This window comes from Schistocerca nitens, chromosome 8 (genome assembly GCF_023898315.1).
Source record: "Schistocerca nitens isolate TAMUIC-IGC-003100 chromosome 8, iqSchNite1.1, whole genome shotgun sequence".
Classification (NCBI taxonomy): domain Eukaryota; kingdom Metazoa; phylum Arthropoda; class Insecta; order Orthoptera; family Acrididae; genus Schistocerca; species Schistocerca nitens.
Genome location: NC_064621.1, coordinates 364,460,198 through 364,479,943, shown reverse-complemented (window position 1 = coordinate 364,479,943; position 19,746 = coordinate 364,460,198). Strand labels below are relative to the sequence as shown.

At 44.5% G+C, this 19,746-nt stretch overlaps 1 protein-coding gene across 1 annotated transcript in view; it reads left to right on the top strand.

Moving 5' to 3' along the window:
* The first annotated feature begins 227 nt into the window (after window positions 1–227).
* Window positions 228–19,746, top strand: part of LOC126198778 (lipase 3-like) — a 76,023-nt gene continuing 56,504 nt past the window's right edge. Inside the window, exons 1-2 of the mRNA XM_049935343.1 lie at window positions 228–369; window positions 15,189–15,384. Coding sequence (XP_049791300.1) covers window positions 250–369; window positions 15,189–15,384 — 316 coding nt within the window. The 5' untranslated portion in view covers window positions 228–249. The remainder of the gene's footprint in view (window positions 370–15,188; window positions 15,385–19,746) is intronic.

The following is a 19,746-nucleotide window of genomic DNA, read 5'->3' as shown; positions in this document are numbered from 1 at the left end:
CCTCGCGGGACTAGCACCCCCGAAAGAAAGGATATCGCGGTGACATGGCTTATCCACAGGCCGGGGAACTGTTTCTAGAATGACCTTTCTGCACCACAGAAAGTGCTTCTCACACGTGACTGCGCAATCAGTGGTGGGCGATCGAGATGCCCCCTCAGAGACGAAGCACAGATAAGCCGGCGGGTACTTAAAGTGGCCGGCCCGCCGGCCGCGGCACTTGCCGAGCAGGCCCAGCCACCACCGCCCACCATGCCCGGCGCCGCCTCCCCCGCGATCCTGCTGCTGCTGGTGGCGACCGCCGCTACCACGGCAGCCGCTGCTGTCCGCGGGGCTGTGCCCTACCACATGGAGGACGCCGACCTGGACACGGTAAGTCGCAGGGTGGCGGAAACTGCCCAGCCACACGCGGTCTGTGGACTCAGCCCAGTCAGCGAACAAGCAATTTTTGAATTGCGAGGTGTGAGCAGCTAATTCGTTGAATATGCAGCACTGCATATCTGCGAACGTGTGTAGGTTAAACTTTAAAGACAACAGATACAAAATAACCCTCACGAGATTACACTACTGGCCATTAAAATTGCTACACCAAGAAGAAATGCAGATGATAAACGGGTATTCATTGGACAAATATATTATACTAGAACTGACATGTGATTACATTTTCACGCAATTTGGGTGGATAGATCCTGAGAAATCAGTACCCAGAACAACCACCTCTGGCCGTAATAATGGCCTTGATACGCCTGCGCATTGAGTCAAACTGAGCTTGGATGGCGTGTACAGTTACAGCTGCCCATGCAGCTTCAACACGATACCACAGTTCATCAAGAGTAGTGACTGGCGTATTGTGACGAGCCTGTGGCTCTGCCACCATTGACCAGACGTTTCCAATTGGTGAGAGATCTGGAGAATGTGCTGGCCAGGGCAGCAGTCAAACAGTTTCTGTATCCATAAAGGCCCGTACAGAACCTGCAACATGCGGTCGTGTATTATCCTGCTGAAATGTAGTGTTTCACAGGGATGGAATGAAGGGTAGAGCCACGGGTCGTCACACATCTGAAATGTAAAGTCCACTGTTCAAAGTGCCGTCAATGCGAACAAGAGCTGACTGTGACATGTAACCAATGGCAGCCCATACCATCACGCTGGGTGATACGCCAGTATGGCGACGACGACTACACGCTTCCAATGTGCGTTCACCGCGATGTCGCCAAACACGGATGCGACCATCATGATGCTGTAAACAGAACCTGGATTCATCCGAAAAACTGATGTTTTGCCATTCGTGTACCCAGGTTCGTCGTTTAGTACACCATCGCAGGCGCTCCTGTCTGTGATGCAGCGTCAAGGGTAACCGCAGCCATGGTCTCCGAGCTGATAGTCCATGCTGCTTAAAACGTTGTCGAACTGTTCGTGCAGATGGTTGTTGTCTTGCAAACATCCCCATCTGTTGACTCAGGGATCGAGACGTGGCTGCACGATCCGTTACAGCCATGCGGATAAGATGCCTGTCATCTCGACTGCTAGTGATACGAGGCCGTTGAGATCCAGCACGGCGTTCCGTATTACCGTCCTGAACCCACCGATTCCATATTCTGCTAACAGTCATTGGATATCGACCAACGGGAGCAGCAATGTCGCGATACGATAAACCGCAATCGCGATAGGCAACAATCTGGTACCGACCTTTATCAAAGTCGGAAACGTGATGGTACGCATTTCTCCTCCTGACACGAGGCATCACAACAATGTTTCACCAGGCAACGCCGGTCAACTGCTGTTTGTGTATGAGAAATCGGTTGGAAACTTTCCTCATGTCAGCACGTAGTAGGAGTCGCCATCGGCGCCAACCTTGTGTGAATGCTCTGGAAAGCTAATCATTTGCATATCACAGCATCTTCTTCCTGTCGGTTAAATTTCGCGTCTGTAGCACGTCATCTCCGTGGTGTAGCAATTTTAATAGGCAGTAGTGTAATTACACTGACTGACAACAAAAGTGAAGCACCTGGAAGCCGACGTCGAAACAAAATGAAGCTTCACACGTTGAGAGGGTACGTCATGTTATTTCAAGGAGTACAAAATTGAGTCAAATTTGCAAAGAACTTGTCATTATGAGGCCACTTATCCGTATGACGTTGCACCCCCTGTCGTCTGGATGAATCCACTAATTCGTTGCGTAGGGTTTCATAAAGCCGTTGTTGAATCTTCTCCTGAGGTAAGCAGCCCAAAACTGCAACTGGTCCTACATATACTGGCACTAAGACGAAGATGACGTCCCATCTGGTCCCACATATTTTCTATTTGGGGACAAATATGGGAATCTTCCTAACCACGTGAGTACCTCAGCATCACGCAGACAGTTCATAGGAACACTTGCAACGTATGGACGAACATTGTCCTATTGAAAAATGACATCACGGTACTACCACCTGAGAGTAAAACAAACGAAAATTGTGCGATTTCCATGTCAAATATGCCGGCCGGAGTGGCCGAGCGGTTAAAGGCGCTACAGTCTGGAACCGCGCGACCGCTACGGTCGCAGGTTCGAATCCTACCTCGGGCATGGATGTGTGTGATGTCCATAGGTTATTTAGGTTTAAGTAGTTCTAAGTTCTAGGGGACTGATGACCACAGCAGTTAAGTCCCATAGTGCTCAGAACCATTTGAACCATTTGAACCATGTGAAATATAGTTTCCGATACCACCGTCCGTTTGCCAAAAACTGAATTCTTATATCTTTTTTTTCGTCAATGTTTATTCTAACTACAGTTATAAAGTGCAGGATTCATATCTACTGGATTAACATGTTATACTAAAGTATTTACGGAAATTCTATACTTTTCCAAATTATTGAGCAAACAGAATTTAAATAATATTTGTATCTTTGAATGTAAAAGTTTTACGTCAGAAACATTAGTTACCCTATAGATTTCACTTAGCATGAGTTATAACAACCGCAACGAGGTTAAATTTTTTCCAAATGTTAATTATACGATACAATGAAGAGTTGTCCGCCTGATTAGCTGAGTGGTAACGTGTTTGCCTACCATGCAGCGGGCCCGGGTTCGATTCCCGGCCGCGTTGGAGATTTCCTCTGCTCGTGGACGGGTCCTGCGTTTTCCTCATCGTCACCGACGCGCAAGCCGCCCATGGTGGCGTCACCTGTAAACATTTGCAACCCAGCGGCCGAACTTCTCCGGATAGGACTCCCGGTCAACAAAGCCGCATGATAACTTCATTTTTACTGAGGAGATAAAACTCACGGGATTGCGATATGCACTTATACAGATGGCAGTAGTATCGCGTACACAAGATTTAACAGGGCAATACATTGGTGGAGCTGTCATTTATACTCAGGTGATTCATGTGAAATCATTTCCGTCATGAGTATGGCCCCACGACGGGTATTAACAGACTTCGAGCGCTGAACGGTAGTTGGAGCTAGACGCATGTGACATTCCATTTCGGAAATCGTTAGGGTATTCAATATTCCAAGATCCACACTGTTGAGAGTGTCCTGGGAATATCAAATTTCAGGAAAAACCTCTCACCACGGACATCGCAGTGGCCAACGGCGTTCAGTTAACGGCCAACAGCAGAGGCGTTTGCGTGGAGCTGTCAGTGCTAACAGACAAGCATCACGGCGTGAAATAACAGTTGAAAACGTTCAGATGTATGTGAATTCCTAAGGAACCAAACTGCTGAGGTCATTGGTCCCTAGACTTACACACTACTTAAACTAACTTATGCTAAGAACAACGCACACACCCAAGCCCGAGGGAGGACTCGAATCTCCGGCGGGAGGGGCCAATAACAGTTGAAATCACGGTGAGCGGACACCCTCAAAAACATACGTTTTTCATATTAGGTGCTTTATACTGCCACCTGCTGCCAGGTTCTCCATATCAGCGACCTCAATAGTCATTAGACATCGTGAGGGAGCAAAATGGGGCGCTCTGTAGAACTAAAGGACTTCAACGTGGTCAGGTGATTGGGTCTCATTTGTGTCATACGACTGTACATGAGATTTCCACACTCCTAAACTCCTAAATATCCCTAGGTCCACTGTTTCCGATGTGATAGTGAAGTGGAAACGTGAAGGGACACGTACAGCACAAAAGTGTACAGACCGACCTCGTCTGTTGACTGACAGAGACCACCGACCGTTGAAGAGGGTCGTAATGTGTAATAGATAGACATGTATCCAGACCATCACACAGGAAATCCAAACTGTATCAGGGTCCCCTGCAAGTACTATGACAGTTAGGCAGGAGGTGAGAAAACTTGGATTTCATGGTCAAGCGGCTACTCATAAGTCATACATCACGTCGGTAAATGCCAAACGACGCCTCGCTTGGTGTAAGGAACGTAAACATTGGACGATTGAACATGGGAAAAACGTTGAGTGGAGTGACGAATCAAGGTAAACAATGTGGCGATCCGATGGCAAGATGTGGGTATGGCGAATGCTCGATGAACGTCATCTCCCAGCGTGTGTAGTGCCAACAGTAAAATTCGGAGACGGTTGCGTTATGGTGTCGTCGTGTTTTTCATAGAGAGGCTTGCACCCCTTGTTGTTTTGCGTGGCACTATCACAGCACAGGCCTACATTGATGTTTTAAGCACCTTCTTGCTTCCCATTGTTGAAGAGCGATTCAGGGATGGCGACTACATCTTTCAACACGATCGATCACATGTTCATAATGCACGGCCTGTGGAGGAGTGGTTACACGACAATAACAGCCCTGTAAAGGACTTGCCTGCACAGAGCCCTGGCCTGAATCCTGAAGAACACCTTTGGGATGTTTTGGAGTGCCGACTTCGTGCCAGGCCTCACCGACCTACATCGATACCTCCCCTCAGCACAGCACTCCGTGAAGAATGGCTGCCATTCCCCAAGAAACCTTCCAGCACCTGATTGAACGTATGTCTGCGAGAGTGGAAGCCGTCATTAAAGCTAGGGATGGGCCAACACCATATTGAATTGCTGCATTACCGATGGAGAGCGCCACGAACTCGTAAGTCATTTTCAGCCAGATATCCGCATACTTTTGATCACGTAGCGTATCTGTTACGACACTGTTGGAACACAACCTACGACCAGCTTAGAGACAGCAGTGATGACACTTTCTGCAGGACCTTATCATGATTTTGCAGGACAATGCTCAAGCACGTACAGTGCAAGCTGTTATTGATTTGTTTGACTGTTGGGGCTGCTAAGCACTATACCAACTACTGCACTTCTAACCTTCTGCGTGGTGTCTGTTTGTTCTATATCGTGTCTCCCTACCACTTTCGCGCAACGACGCTCTGAGCATGTTTTTTAGGGAATTGACTAGTTTGAACCTGGGACCTGTTGCTGGTAAGGAGACGCCAGACCACACATGGCATGTAGAGTTCAGAAGAGTTCAGTGAGACTAGCGATGATATAACCAAATACTTAATGCTTTCAGCGTCAGCTCCACTGCACTCCCTGTAAAATAATCTTAATACTAACTAAATTTAGTGGAAGGGGTTCAAGGCTTTCCTATTTTTAGTTAGCTGGTAAAATAACGTCGAAAAATCAGTTAAGATTACCATTGGAAATTTTATTCTACTCACAAAACATTGTTTATAAATTGCACTATTGATTAAAGGAAATGTTTTAATACAGGATGGTAAAAACCAACTGCGTTCAACAAAAATGTGAACGAATATTCCCTGAATTACAATATTGACTGGGATATGCTTTACCATGGCCTTCACAATTGGTTGAATTTGAAAGGGTTGGTTCTGTTCTTCTTCTTCTTGCATCAACGAATCCTCCACTGAATCATACATGAGTCTTTTTAGGAATTTCCCTTGTGAATTCGAACTTTCTGTAGGATAAGCTTCGACTGCTACTTCTCTCTTTTATTTCCTTTTCTCTATTTCTTCCTTCATTTACGCTTTCTTCAACATCCTCTACTTTTTCCTCGTCCTCGTCTATCTTCTTCCTCTTCGTCGCTACTTCCACATAATCGCATCTAAATGCTCTAATTATCGATTCATAACTTCCTTCCTTATATACATTGGGTTGTGTGCCCACTCGTAACTTATTTTCAACTGCTGTCGACTGCGCATTATCCTCATTGAATTCGTTTTCCCAGATTTCCATCTCAAATAGCTCTGCAATACTCATTACTTCGTTCTTTCCTCCTACATTCGTTGTGCATGCCTCTGGTAATTCATCTTCCTCGTCAGTATGCTCCCAATTAATTTCGTCCCAACACGATATTGTTATTTTCCTGTCTTCGTGTCCATCTGGTCCCTGCGGTTTTGTTTCTTTCTTCTTCTCTTCTCGTGATAAGGTTTTTACTTCTCTGTTCAAGGTGCTGCCATTGTCCTGGTTCGGTGCGTCATTCTCTTTGGCATGGGCGCTTAGCTGTCAATTCGAACGTTTATCGGGGTTTGGTGGTCTTACCTCCACCTCTTCTATCTGTATTCTCTTTTCTTGATCCGCTTGTTGATATTGGTTTCTTTGTTGATAATTTGTCGGTCTATTGGCGCTCCAATACCCATTCCGGTTGTCGTTACTCCCTCTGTAATAGTTGTTGCCGTTCCTGGGTGAATTATAGTTGTTGCCATATTCTCTTCTAAATCCATAACCGGTTCTTTGTTGAAATCTATTGTCGTTTCTTAGTGCGAAGTTATCACACGGTTCGTAATTATTGTTTCTTCGTACTGTGTCTTGTGGATTCCACTGCTTTTTACTTCCGTTTTCAAGTGCGCTTCGTCTTTTTCTTGCGTCATCTTCCGAAAATTTGAACTCTAGTTCCCTTAGAATACCTTTAAATGCTTCGACGTCATTGCCTCCGCGACCTACTAATGATTGCTGGTATTTCAATGGTAGCTTCATCGCGCATAATTTAATCAACTCTCCGTCACTGTATGGTACATCTAAGCATTGATTTTTCTTTGCCATTAATTCGAAAAATTTCACGGGACTCTTCTCTCCTGAATTTTCAAAATATGGGTTGTGTAATAATTCGTACTTCACTCTGTTCTGTGCTTCGCTGGACCAATATCGTGAGAGAAACTTCTCTCTGAAATCTTCGTACGATTGGCATGTCGCTGCAACATTCTGCATGGTTTCTGCGACTGTTCCTGACATGTGTGCACATATAAAGTCTAATTTGTGTGCTAGCGTCCAGTGTTCTGGTAATCCTACTCGGAATTGATCATTAAAAGTTCGTGGATGTAATGAGTATCCTTCTCGAAAGTGTTGAAATTTTCTGACTGTGAGGAAATGATTGTTGTCGTACTTCGTCATAGTTCCATATGAAATTCGCGATTCTTCGCCACTTTTGTTTCTGATGATTTCTCCTGTCGTTCTTTCCGGTTGTGGTAGATCCATTGGATATTGTCCACTGTAACTTTCGCCTACCCTTGCGTAGTATCGTTGGAGTGGTACGCAATAATTTTCTTCCATCGGTTGTGAACGTGTAGCTGAATGCATTGCACTGTACTCTTCGCGACCTGGCTTTCCATTGTCAGGTATTGGTTCGGTATCTTGTCTGGCTAACCTTGCTGCTTCATTGCACGATCCACACTGTCTTGAAACTTACATTTGTGGTTCCGCATGTGTTTGTGATGACGTTTGTTCATCAAGAATTTCGAAACGTGTTTGTTACTGTGCAGGCTGTCTGATTTCACGTATGTTACTTTCCGCCTGTGATTGGAATCGCAAATGCGTAATATCTTCGTTAATTGCTTGTTTTTCCGGTGCTGTTACAGATACGGATGTGGTTGCAACTCTGTGCTTGTTCGATCCTGTTCACTACGCTCTTCAATGGTTAGCAACAACTCTGTTGGCAATTTCTGAAATTGTCGCTTCGTTTGCGCTTCTATTTTGACTATGCGGTTATCATATCTTTTCAGCGCTGCTTTTGTGATACGTTTGTGTAACGCACTGTTTTCAACAATTTTACGCGCTGTACCTGCTGCTTGTCTAGTAATTTCGTTTGTCTGTTTCTCTAGTTTCTTGACTTCTCCCTGGGTGTTGTTACGTAATGTTTTGATCTCGTCCTGAATGTCATTACGCAATGTTTGTACGTCCGCTTGTACCTTGTCAATGTCTGTTCTCAATTGATTGCGACCTGTTATTAAGTTTCCTATTTTCCTATCACTTCTCGAGATTCTTTTGCCTCGTCTTCAATATGACTGAAGTGTAACTGAATTTTTTTGTTTTGTTCTTTAATCTCACGCATTTGTCTCGTGGTTTCTGCATTCTGAATTTTAATTTGGTTCGAAATTTCTTTATTTTGTCTTGTCATGGTTTCCGTGATTAATTGTAATAATTCTGCCAGATTGGTGGGTCCTATTGCGTTTTCTTCCGACGTCCTACGCTCTGTGTTTTCCCCTAAGTGTTGGTTCGCAACCGATTGCATTGAACTGTGCAGTGACACGTTTCTGCTCGCATTCCTTGTACTCTGTGTTGAGGGAGCTCTGATTACTTGTACTATGGGTTCTACGTATTCAAGACGAAGTTAGAATCCTCATCGACTGTCTCTCTACTTTCCTGCTCCTCTGTCGTATGCTGACTTATGTTTTCTGTGCCTTGACGTACATTATCCTCGTTATGGTGCGTTATCTGTCCTATTTCTCGCGATACTGCATCGTCTGTTGTACTGTCCTCTATTCTCTGTCCATTTTCATGCTGGGTATCTACCTCAATTCGGTCAAGGTCTCGATTTGCCATTGATAATCTTTCCGAATCCCCTATTTTCTGTTTTAAAAGCAATTCACGCGCCCTACTTCGAGTCAACATACGCTCATACGATGTCACGCGTTTCATAAACTTTTTGCACACACGACTTGACAATCCATTCACTTACTTGTTGGGTCAGAACCAACTTGTCAACGATGTATCCGTCACCTGTGCGCTTGCATTGAGGAGAAAACTTAATTCTAACAATTTTTAAAATTCATAACTTAATTATGCTATTGTCTCTGCTAGAATGTCTCACTTTTTATTGAATACTTTCTTACTATCTATCGCTGCAGCTACTGTTTTCGACTATGTATGCCTTTCAAAAAAATTTTTTTTTATTACGAAAATTTTTTAACAGGATATTTTTCTGACCTAGTTAGGCATGTGGTCGATCTTCAATCATGGTATTTTACCATCCTGGCAGGGTCGCCATTTTCTAACATTCTGCATGGTGTCTGTCTGTTCTATATCGTGTTTCCCTACCACTTTCACACAACGACGCTCTGAGCGTGTTTTTTAGGGAATTGGCTAATTTGAACCTGGGACCTGTTGCTGGTAAGGAGACGCCAGACCACACATGACATGTAGAGTTCAGAAGAGTTCAGTGAGACTAGCGATGATATAACCAAATACTTAATGCTTTCAGCGTCAGCTCCACTGCACTCCCTGTAAAAGAATCTTAATACTAACTAAATTTAGTGGAAGGGGTTCAAGGCTTTCCTATTTTTAGTTAGCTGGTAAAATAACGTCGAAATATCAGTTAAGATTACCACTGGAAATTTTATTCTGCTCACAAAACATTGTTTATAAATTGCACTATTGATTAAAGGAAATGTTTTAATACAGGATGGTAAAAACCAACTGCGTTCAACAAAAATGTGAACGAATATTCCCTGAATGGGTTTCCAAGTTCTAAAATGAATCGAAGGATGGCCTATGCCATATCACATCTATAATCTAGGTTTATATTAAGTTTCACAAAAGAGAAAACTATAAAAATGGTCTACAGTGACCCTCAATTATCTTTAATTACTTATCTAACTTCTCGTAAATTACAGTGGCTGATGTGGCTTCTCAATATCTATATAACAGAAAAATCATCACGTTTCAGATTTTTACTTCAAGTTGCAAATGTGAACACCATGATCTTTAATTGACGATCGACACTAGTATTACTCAAAAAGGGGGTGTAACAGATGAGACTTCTGCAGTTCTGAGTGAAGCTTTATGCGCTGTTATGCGGCATCGCGTGCGTTCATTACCTTGTCGGTGTTCATCAGGGGGCGATGGGCAGCACAGCTCCGCTCACCTCGCCGTCTCGGAAGCAACTGTCTCCTAACTTCTCCTTACTACAATTTACCGAAGTTGGTTAAAAAAAACTATCTGGCTGTGTTTTCATCTGACCAATCAGGGTCTCAATGTTAACCTTAAGCTCTGCCTACAAAAATTCTGTCTCTCCAATGAGAAATGTTATACTTTTCGTGGTGGGGCAATGTTTTTAAAGTTTGCAACGTAACAGAGACGCGAAAAAGTCTCACGCTAAAACTTGCAGCTGGTGTGGTCCTTGTAGTGTTATCGTAAGATCTATACTGTTCTTCTGGAGGGCTCTATCTTTTAACATGGGATGGGGGGTGGTCCTGACGTAACAGAGATGCGGAAAAGTCTCACGCTAAAACTTGCAGCTGGGGTGGCCCTTTTTGTGTTATCGTAAGATCTATACTGTTCTTCTGGAGGGCTCTAGCTTTTAACATGGGTTGGGGGGTGGTCCTAGCGGTTAGCTGGCGACGTGGGTGTCCGTCCGTTCCTTATCGTAGCGCCTTCCAGCTTAACACTGTTTTGTTCTCGGCTTCTGTTCTCGTTTCTCCCCTCGGAACTGCGTCTGTCTCACGGTGGGAAGGTATGACATGCATTTAGACATTCTTGAGTTAGTCTGTGGTATTCCATTTGCTCATTCGTTACTCGTATTACTTTGGTTAATTTAATGTCACGATTTATTCGGAGCTATGTGACATACTACTGGATTTGCTTATCATGTCAGGGTTTTCATGGAAGGTGTTGGATTTGCCTGACACCTTACACACTCCCCTGACTTAAGCCCGCGTAAGTTCAACTCGATTTCTAAACTGAAGGAAACACTTCACGGCATTCGCTTCAGAACTGCCACAAATTCGTCGGGCAATAGACCGCGTCGCTCGAACTGTCAACACAACTGGCACTGCTAAGAGTATCCTACGACTTCCACATCGCTGGTAACGGGTTATACACAAAGCTGGTGACTACTTTGAAGGTCAGTAAAACTTTGAAACGCGTATCTATTTTGTACGAGCTGTAAATAAATAGTTGCCACTATTAAAGTTCCAGCCCTCGTATTAATGTTTCACGGCAAGCAAATTACCCACCCAGCGTTCTTCCAGTATTCGAGAAAGAGGGCACTTAGCGAATTCCAACAAACGTTACGCATAATATCAAACCTTTCCGAAACTTTTTCTTACTGCACACTGCACAAAGTAATGAAAGGAAAGATGTTTATTGCTTATGGTAATTTCAATGTTCATGAAGTAAAACGGCAGTGTCAGGCATGAAATTTTAATGTATTTCTTTCCTACTACTAACGTTACTAACAAACATTTTGCAGACAGTACCCACATATACCACTGAATGCACCTGGACAATTGTATAAGCGCACGACAGATAGTTTAGGAGGAAAAGATACGTTACTTTTTTTTAGCATAATTATGGTTTTGAATCTTCATCCATAAAGGTTTCACGTACTTAACGTCGAATGTTTAACGCATTAACTCATTTGTAAAGTAATCAGACAGAGGTCTGAAACTCTTCATGGGAGTTCGAGTCCTTAAAGAATCAGGGTGGAGTTACTGGTAGAGTCTAAATCTTTAAAATTCAGTGTTTGCCTTGCTTATGTGTATTATTCGGAATCCCATCCCAGCATTTGTCGTGCGACGGCTCTTTCCTTTGTGTTACAGAACAAAAGGAATATTTGTGACAGGAAGTAATATTCGATAACACATTAATGAATCTGTGGCAAGCAGATGTGTGGAGCTAGTTGATAAACAGATGAGTCGGCAAAAAGACATAAGTGGTTTGTTTTCGCAAGACTTACGAGTTAACCTACGATAAATTTCATCTGCGAAGCCCAGAACTTAAAAAGCACTTGAATCCCATGTGATACCAGCAACGCAATTATTTTCACGCTTATCTTCGATAACACTTTTCCTCTGACGGTTTTTCTGTTTGTTTCATCCGTTGATTTAAGAATCCAGCTCGCCACAAACATTAGGCTCATCAGTTCATGTTGCTTTTGCAATTAGTAATCTGTCATTATGATTTTAGATGTCTGCTACAGCTGTAATCATGGAAACCATTATTTCAGTGAAGTTTTTTCTTGGTTTGTACGCTGACAAAACATACCACAACGTTATCATGGAAACAATACTTTCTAAGTTACTCTCCATACGGCGGTATTTATGAGAGACTTTATGCAGTTAATTGGTTAGGTGGTTTTGTTTCTTCTATGATTTTTGTAATATTGTCAACTTGATAATGTAATTTTTAAATGTACCGTAAGATTCTGTGAATGCACTTTTCCACAAAATTAATCAGCTCGTTATCGCAGTCGACTATAGAGACTATAGCTGTTTTCGACTAAATACCGTTGTTGGACCAATGCGATAATCAACAAAAGTGTAACTTTAAAGTAAAGAGACACACATTTGATCGACATAAAGACTTACTTCAATCGAAAAGACCTAAGCTATTGTTCGGAAACACAATGAGCCCAAACCAGTGAATCACCGTAGCGATTCCGTACAGCTTGGAGGGTATTGCAGAGCTGGCACCAAAAACAAGAGCTGCATTTTTGATAAGCAACCGTTAATGAACTTCCATCACCATTCAGATGAGATCATTATCTAATAACCGACTATAGAAAAGATTATGAGTGAATAAAATAGATCTCAACTCCATCAAATGTTCGTTATATTCTTTCAGTTACTTTTAAAAAGTAATATATTATATCTTTAAGATATTTTGGAAAGAAAGCATCATATTCAATATGAATGGAGACTAATAGTTTTAGAAAATGCATAAAAATGATAACTGTGGCAGATAGCGACAGATGGGAAAACGTATAACTCAGTCGTGTAGGCTAAAGTTACATAACACACCCGGTAAGATTTCCTAGTATCCGAACACTAAAAAATTGAATATGGTTTACCACAGAACTGCTTGCATGTAATAGATTCTTCTGACTGATCAATTATTGGATTAAGGTAGTCTGGGAATTTGCACGGGTAGAGTTACGCTGCCTCAAGACGTTCACACATTTTATAACTACAGAAGTTGTCTTGCCGTGTTGAACCTTTTGAAGCTTAATAATGACTGTGCTGGTAAACTTCTACGTTATTTTAGCGCAACGCAGTCTGACTTCCAATAATCCCTACAAAAGAATGGCCCTGACTAACAATAACCTATACCTTTCACGAATCACTTACCTCACAAAAATCTTCGTTACTCGAACTACTGCAACACAGCGAGCGGCAATACTGCCAGCTAAATAAAAGATTCTAAACACTGAAGGCACTAACTACTGATAGGCATAGTTAGTAAATGAAAGATTTTGATAGAGAACAAACAATGTATTTACCTTAATAGTGTTCAAAAGTCGTAATATATACGCTACTGGCCATTAAAATGTCTACATAAGGAAGAACTGCAGATAATAAAAGGGTATTCATTGCACGAATATATTATACTAGAACTGACATGTGATTACATTTTCACGCAATTTGGGTGCATAGATCCTGAGAAATCAGTACCCAGAACAACCACCTCTGGCCCTAATAACGGCCCTGATACGCCTGAGCATTGAGTCAAACAGAGCTTGGATGGCGTGTACAGGTACAGCTGCCCATGCAGCTTCTAACACGATACCACAGTTCATCAAGAGTAGTGACTGGCGTATTGTGACGAGCCAGTTGCTCGGCCACCATTGACCAGACGTTTTCAATTGGTGAGAGATCGGGAGAATTTTCTGGCCAGGGTAGCCGTCGAACATTTTCTCTATCCAGAAAGGCCCGTACAGGACCTGCAACATGCGGTCGTGCATTATCCTGCTGAAATACAGGATTTCGCAGGGATGGAATGAAGGGTAGAGCCACGGGTCGTCACACATCTGAAATGTAACGTCCACTGTTCAAAGTGCCGTCAATGCGAACAAGAAGTGACCGAGGCGTATAACCAATGGCACCCCATATCATGGCGCCGGGTGATACGCCAGTATGGCGATGACGAATACTCGCTTCCAATGTTCGTTTACCGCGATGTCGCCAAACACGGATGCGACCATTATGATTCTGTAAACAGAACCTGGATTCATCCGAAAAAATGACGTTTTGCCATTCGTGCACCCAGGTACGTCGTTGAGGGCACCATCGCAGGCACTCCTGTCTGTGATGCAGCGTCAATGGTAACCGCAGTCATAGTATCCGACCTAATAGTCCATGCTGCTGCAAAAGTCGTCGAACTGTTCGTGCAGATGGTTGTTGTCTTGCAAACGTCCCCATCTGTTGACTCAGAGATCGAGACGTGGCTGCACGATCCGTTACAGCCATGCGGATAAGATGCCTGTCATCTCGACTGCTAGTGATACGAGGCCGTTGGGATCCAGCACGGCGTTCCGTATTACCGCCCTGAACCCACCGATTCCATGTTCTGCTAACAGTCATTGGATCTCGACCAACGCGAGCAGCAATGTCGCGATACGATAAACCGCAATCGCGATAGGCTACACTCCGACCTTTATCAAAGTAGGAAACGTGATGGTACGCATTTCTCCTCCTGACACGAGGCATCACAACAATGTTTCACCAGGCAACGCCGGTCAACTGCTGTTTGTGTATGAGAAATCGGTTGGAAACTTTCCTCATGTCAGGACGTTGTAGGTGTCGCCACCGGCGCCAACCTTGTGTGAATGCTCTGAAAAGCTAATCATTTGCATATCACAGCATCTTCTTCCTGTCGGTTAAATTTCGCGTCTGTAGCACGTCATCTTCGTGGTGTAGCAATTTTAATGGCCAGTAGTGTAGGTCACTATTTATATGAAATACTGAAATCCTATTTTCGTTGCCCCTGGACGGCGTTAGATTCGCAACCTGCAAATTTCGATCCCTGGATGGTCGCTTAGTAATACAGATAACTGAGAAACCACTATTTGTAGGAGCATCCTTAAACAATTAACCAGTGTCTGACAGAATCTGTATACAGAACTTGTAAATGAGCTAGCTCCCATTTCAGACATAGTATACCGTACATCCCTTGAACAAAATACTGTGTTCTCTGGCTGGAAGAAAACAATGTGTGACAGTGTCATTACGAACATTCAGCGACGGTAACTTGAGGTGTCATAACGAGAACGGGCGTGTGATGTGTGTGTTGACAGGCGCAGCTCCTGAGGAAGTACGGCTACCCGGTGGAAGAGCACTTCGTGACGACGGGGGACGGCTACATCCTGCGCATGTTCCGCGTGCCGTCCAGCCCCAAGGCGAGTGGGGGCTCCGGCTTCCCCATCCTAGTGATGCACGGACTGCTCTCCAGCTCCGCAGACTGGGTCGTCATGGGGCCCGGCGAGGCTTTCGGTAAGCTCCACCTGCAGTGTTTAGGCACTCACAGGAAAACAATACCCTGCAATTTGTCACAATTGGCAGTTGTACCGTGTTCGTAGCGTCTGAAGGCAGCCCACCTTTGAGCCGTTCTGCGCATCCCCCTCAACTAACACTCAGCAGCAAATGAGAAGGTGTTACCTCCAGATGCCTCGAAATGAATAGAGCAGGACGGTGATAAATGCTCTCCTTCAGACTCAGACTGTAATGTCGTCATACTTCAATTGTTGCACGCAGCACCACTTTGTAAAGCCGGCCGCTGTGGCCGAGCAGTTCTAGGCACTTCAGTCCGAAACCGCGCTGCTGCTACGGTCTCAGGTTCGAATCCTGCCTCGGGCATGGATGTGTGTAATGTCCTTAGGTTAGTTAGGTTTAAGTAGTTCTAAGTTCATGGGACTGATACCCCAGATGTTAAGTCCCATAGTGCTTAGAGCCTTTTGAACCATTTTTGCACCACTTCGTAAAGCTTGGCAACATACTATAGTTGGATCGACGTAAGTTGACCGACGACAGTTTCACCGGGCCCGGCGTGGGAGCTTCGGGCGCCTACTTCAACCAATAATGTAACGCGATTTTGTAAATGTCTCTATGGCAACGCCTCAGTGCTGCAACATCTCTGAAGACAGCTGCTGTTTTCGCCAGCGGCCGATAGCGCTTTGGAGTTGAAGGTGGCAACAGCGCTACGAACTGTCGGGGTTCTTCTTATGCCATCTCAACTAAAGCTGTTCATCTCCTCTCTGTTGGCCGGCTGTGGTGGCCGAGCGGTTCTAGGCGCTTCAGTCTGGAACCGTGCGACCGCTACGGTCGCAGGTTCGAATCCTGCCTCGGGCATGGATGTGTGTGATGTTCTTAGGTTAGTTAGGTTTTAGTAGTTCTAAGTTCTAGGGGACTGATGACCTCAGATGTTAAGTCCCATAGTGCTCAGAGCCATTTGAACCCTTTGAACCCTCTCTGTGGTCACATGTAAACAAACTTTGAGCAATACATCGAAATTACATCTGCTCGGACCTCTTACAACTTCATCAACTCCACGATGCCCTGCCGCTCTTTCTCTGTCCAGAGGTACCTCTTGATATAATACACAGTGCAGAAGTAGTAGTAGTTGTAGTAATTTTACTCATACATACGTTACTTTTACAAGGGTACTAGACATTAGAAAAAAAATTGTTTCCTTTAGTCTACAGTCACACTACTGTTTCCTCAAATGACTACCAGATTCTGCACCAAATACCATAAACAGCTCATCCCTTGGCGTGAAGTCGTCAAACTGGCTTACCCAAGTTCACTATCTGACCAAAACTATCTGGACACCCTTATTTAATTCGGAATTGACCGCTAGATGTCAAGAGAGGCGAACCTGTCAGTATCAAAGGAGGGGTGGGGGCAGATTGCGTTGTTAGTAGAGAAGCACCAACAGCGGAACAGGTCACTCAGAGTAGCTCAGTCACTTCCAACATGGACTAGTCATTGGTTGTCACCTGAGGAACAGATCCATCAGGGACATATTGACCCTCCTAAAACTGCCCAAGTCAACAGTCATGTGACTATGAAGTGGAACCGCGGATGAACAGTTAAACCAAGACCAGGTAGGACTGACAGACTAACGCCCAAGGACAACCGAATATTGTCGAGGGTGGCTGTAACATCGCGCATGAAATCAGCAGAAAGAATCACTCGTGAGTTAAAAAAGTACTACGAGCAGTCCGTCTAGTACAATGACTGTGCGTAGAGAATTAAAAAGATTGAGGTACCACGGTGTAGCACCTCTTCAGAAGCCACACATTTCTGTCGTCAATACTAAGCGAGGCTTGAGGTGGCGTAAAGAGCGACGCCAATGGACTGCCGATGACTGGAAACGAGAGATACGGATTAATGAATCACGGTATGCACTAGTGAGGCTATTTCTAAAAATATCGGTAATTCAATATATCGACATTTAAGAATGTCTTTACAGCAATCAATAAATCGAAAGAAATATCGACATATCGACGTAAAATACACACAGCAAAAATGTTTTCCAACACCTCGGCTCCGAGAGCTCCGGTGCACGTACAGAAAATTGGAATAGAGATCAACATAAACAGCATTTCCGCCCTTTTTACTGCTCATGAAAACCACACATTCATGTTCACCATACAGTAAAACCTTCAGAAGTGGTGGTCCAGATTGCTGTACACGCCGGTACCTCTAATACCCTCTTGCCTTGATGCACGCCTTTGTTCGTCATGGCATACTATCCACAAGTTCATCAAGGCATTGTTGGTCGAGACTGTCCCACTCCTCAACGGCGATTCGGCGTAGATCCCTCAGAGTGGTTCGTGGGTCGCGTCGTCCATAAACAGCCCTTTTTAATCTATCCCAGGAAGGTTCAATAGGAACATGTAAGGAGAAAATGCTGGTCACTCTAGTCGAGCGATGTCGTTACCCTGAAGGAAGTTATTCACAAGATGTGCACGACAGGGGCGCAAATTGTCGTCCATGAAGACGAATGCCTCGTCAATATGCTGCCGAAATGGTTTGCTATCGCTCGGAGGATGGCATTCACGTATCGTACAGCCGTTACGGCGCCTTCCATGACCACCAGCGGAGTACGTCGGCCCCACAAAATGCCACCTCAAAACAGCAAGGAACCTCCACCCTGCTGCTCTCGCTGGGCAGCGTGTCTAAGGCGTTCAGCCTGACCGGGTTGCCTCCAAACACGTCTCCGACGATTGTCTGGCTGAAGGCATATGCGACACTGATCGGTGAAGAGAAGGTGATGCCAGTCCTGTGCGGCCCATTCGGCATGTTATTGGGCACTTTTGTACCGCGCTGCATGATGTCGTAGTTGCAAAGATGGACCTCGCCATGGACGTCGGGAGTGAAGTTTCGCATCATGCAGCCTATTGCTCACAGTTTGAGTCGTAACATGACGTCCTGTGGCTGCACGAAAGGCATTATTGAACATGGTGGCGTTGCTCTCAGGGTTCCTCCGAGCCATAATCCATAGGTTGCTGTCATCCACTGCAGCAGAGGCTCAGGCGGCCTGAGCGAGGCATGTCATCGACAGTTCCTGTCTCTCTGTATCGCCTCCATGTCCGAACAACACCGCTGTGGTTCACTCCGAGACGCCTGGACACTTCCCTTGTGTAGAGGCTTTCCGGGCACGAAGTAACAATGCGGACGCCATCAAACCGCGGTATTGATCGTCTAGGTATGGTTGAACTATAGACAACACGAGCCGTGTACCTCCTTCCTGGTGGATTGGTTGGAACTGATAGGCTGTCGGACCCCCTCCGTCTAATAGGTGCTGCTCATGCTTGGTTGTTTACATCTTTGACCTGGTTTAGTGACATCTCTGAACAGTCTAAGGAACTGTGTTTGGGATACAATATCCACAGTCAATATGTATCTTCAGGAGTTCTGTGAACCTGGCTGATGCAAAACTTCTTTTGATGTTTGTAGTAGTAGGGGTTGAGAATCAGACATCGAGAAGAAACGTTTTGAATTTTAACAAGGTATTTCAGAAAGTATAATACTATATTGAATCAATTTTTAAGTCATGCTCTGAAACCAGACAGCACTAATTTAAGGCATCTAAAGATTTTTCTTATTCTGACAGTAGAGTTTCTAAGGTGCACAGTCGGTTAATGGAACAGAAAATGAACATTTGCTTGTAGCATTAACTAAGGTTTTAGCAGTAGGAAATAATTTTTCTGCTTATGGCAGTCAGAGAGAGAGGGGAGAGAGAGAGGGGGGGGAGAGAGAGAGAGAGGCAGGGAGGGAGGGAGGGGGAGAGAGAGAGAGAGACAGCAAAATGGGGGAAGGCAGGGCTGGGATGAGAGAGAGTCGCTCTCCATGACAGTCTGTCTGCTGGGCAAAGCCGTCTTCCTCCTCTCAGTATAGCCCACAGAGTTTAGGACCAAGAAGAAGCACATATATAACGAATGCAGGACTCGCCTGATGGAGGCCCAATGACTTTTGTCCTGAACACATCCCCAGATTGACAGGTTGCATGTTATTTGATTTATTTCGACCGATTACACTCGTCAGACGAGTGCATTCTTACACATTCACAACTCTATTTAGTGGCAAAATGTTGGAAGTTAAAAAAACGGTGTGGCATACAAAAATAACGATACGCTATTCTGTGGTATTTTACTCCTATATTATGCGTAGCATTTTATTGTTATTACATCATTGTTATTGGCACTCTGCTGATGACACACAGCCAGCGTAATTTTATGAAACTACTACTGTCATCACCAGCAAAGCCTGTATATGTCTGAATCATCGCCGCTCGGGATTAGCCGAGTGGTCTATGGCGCTGCAGTCATGGACTTTGCGGCTGATCCCGGC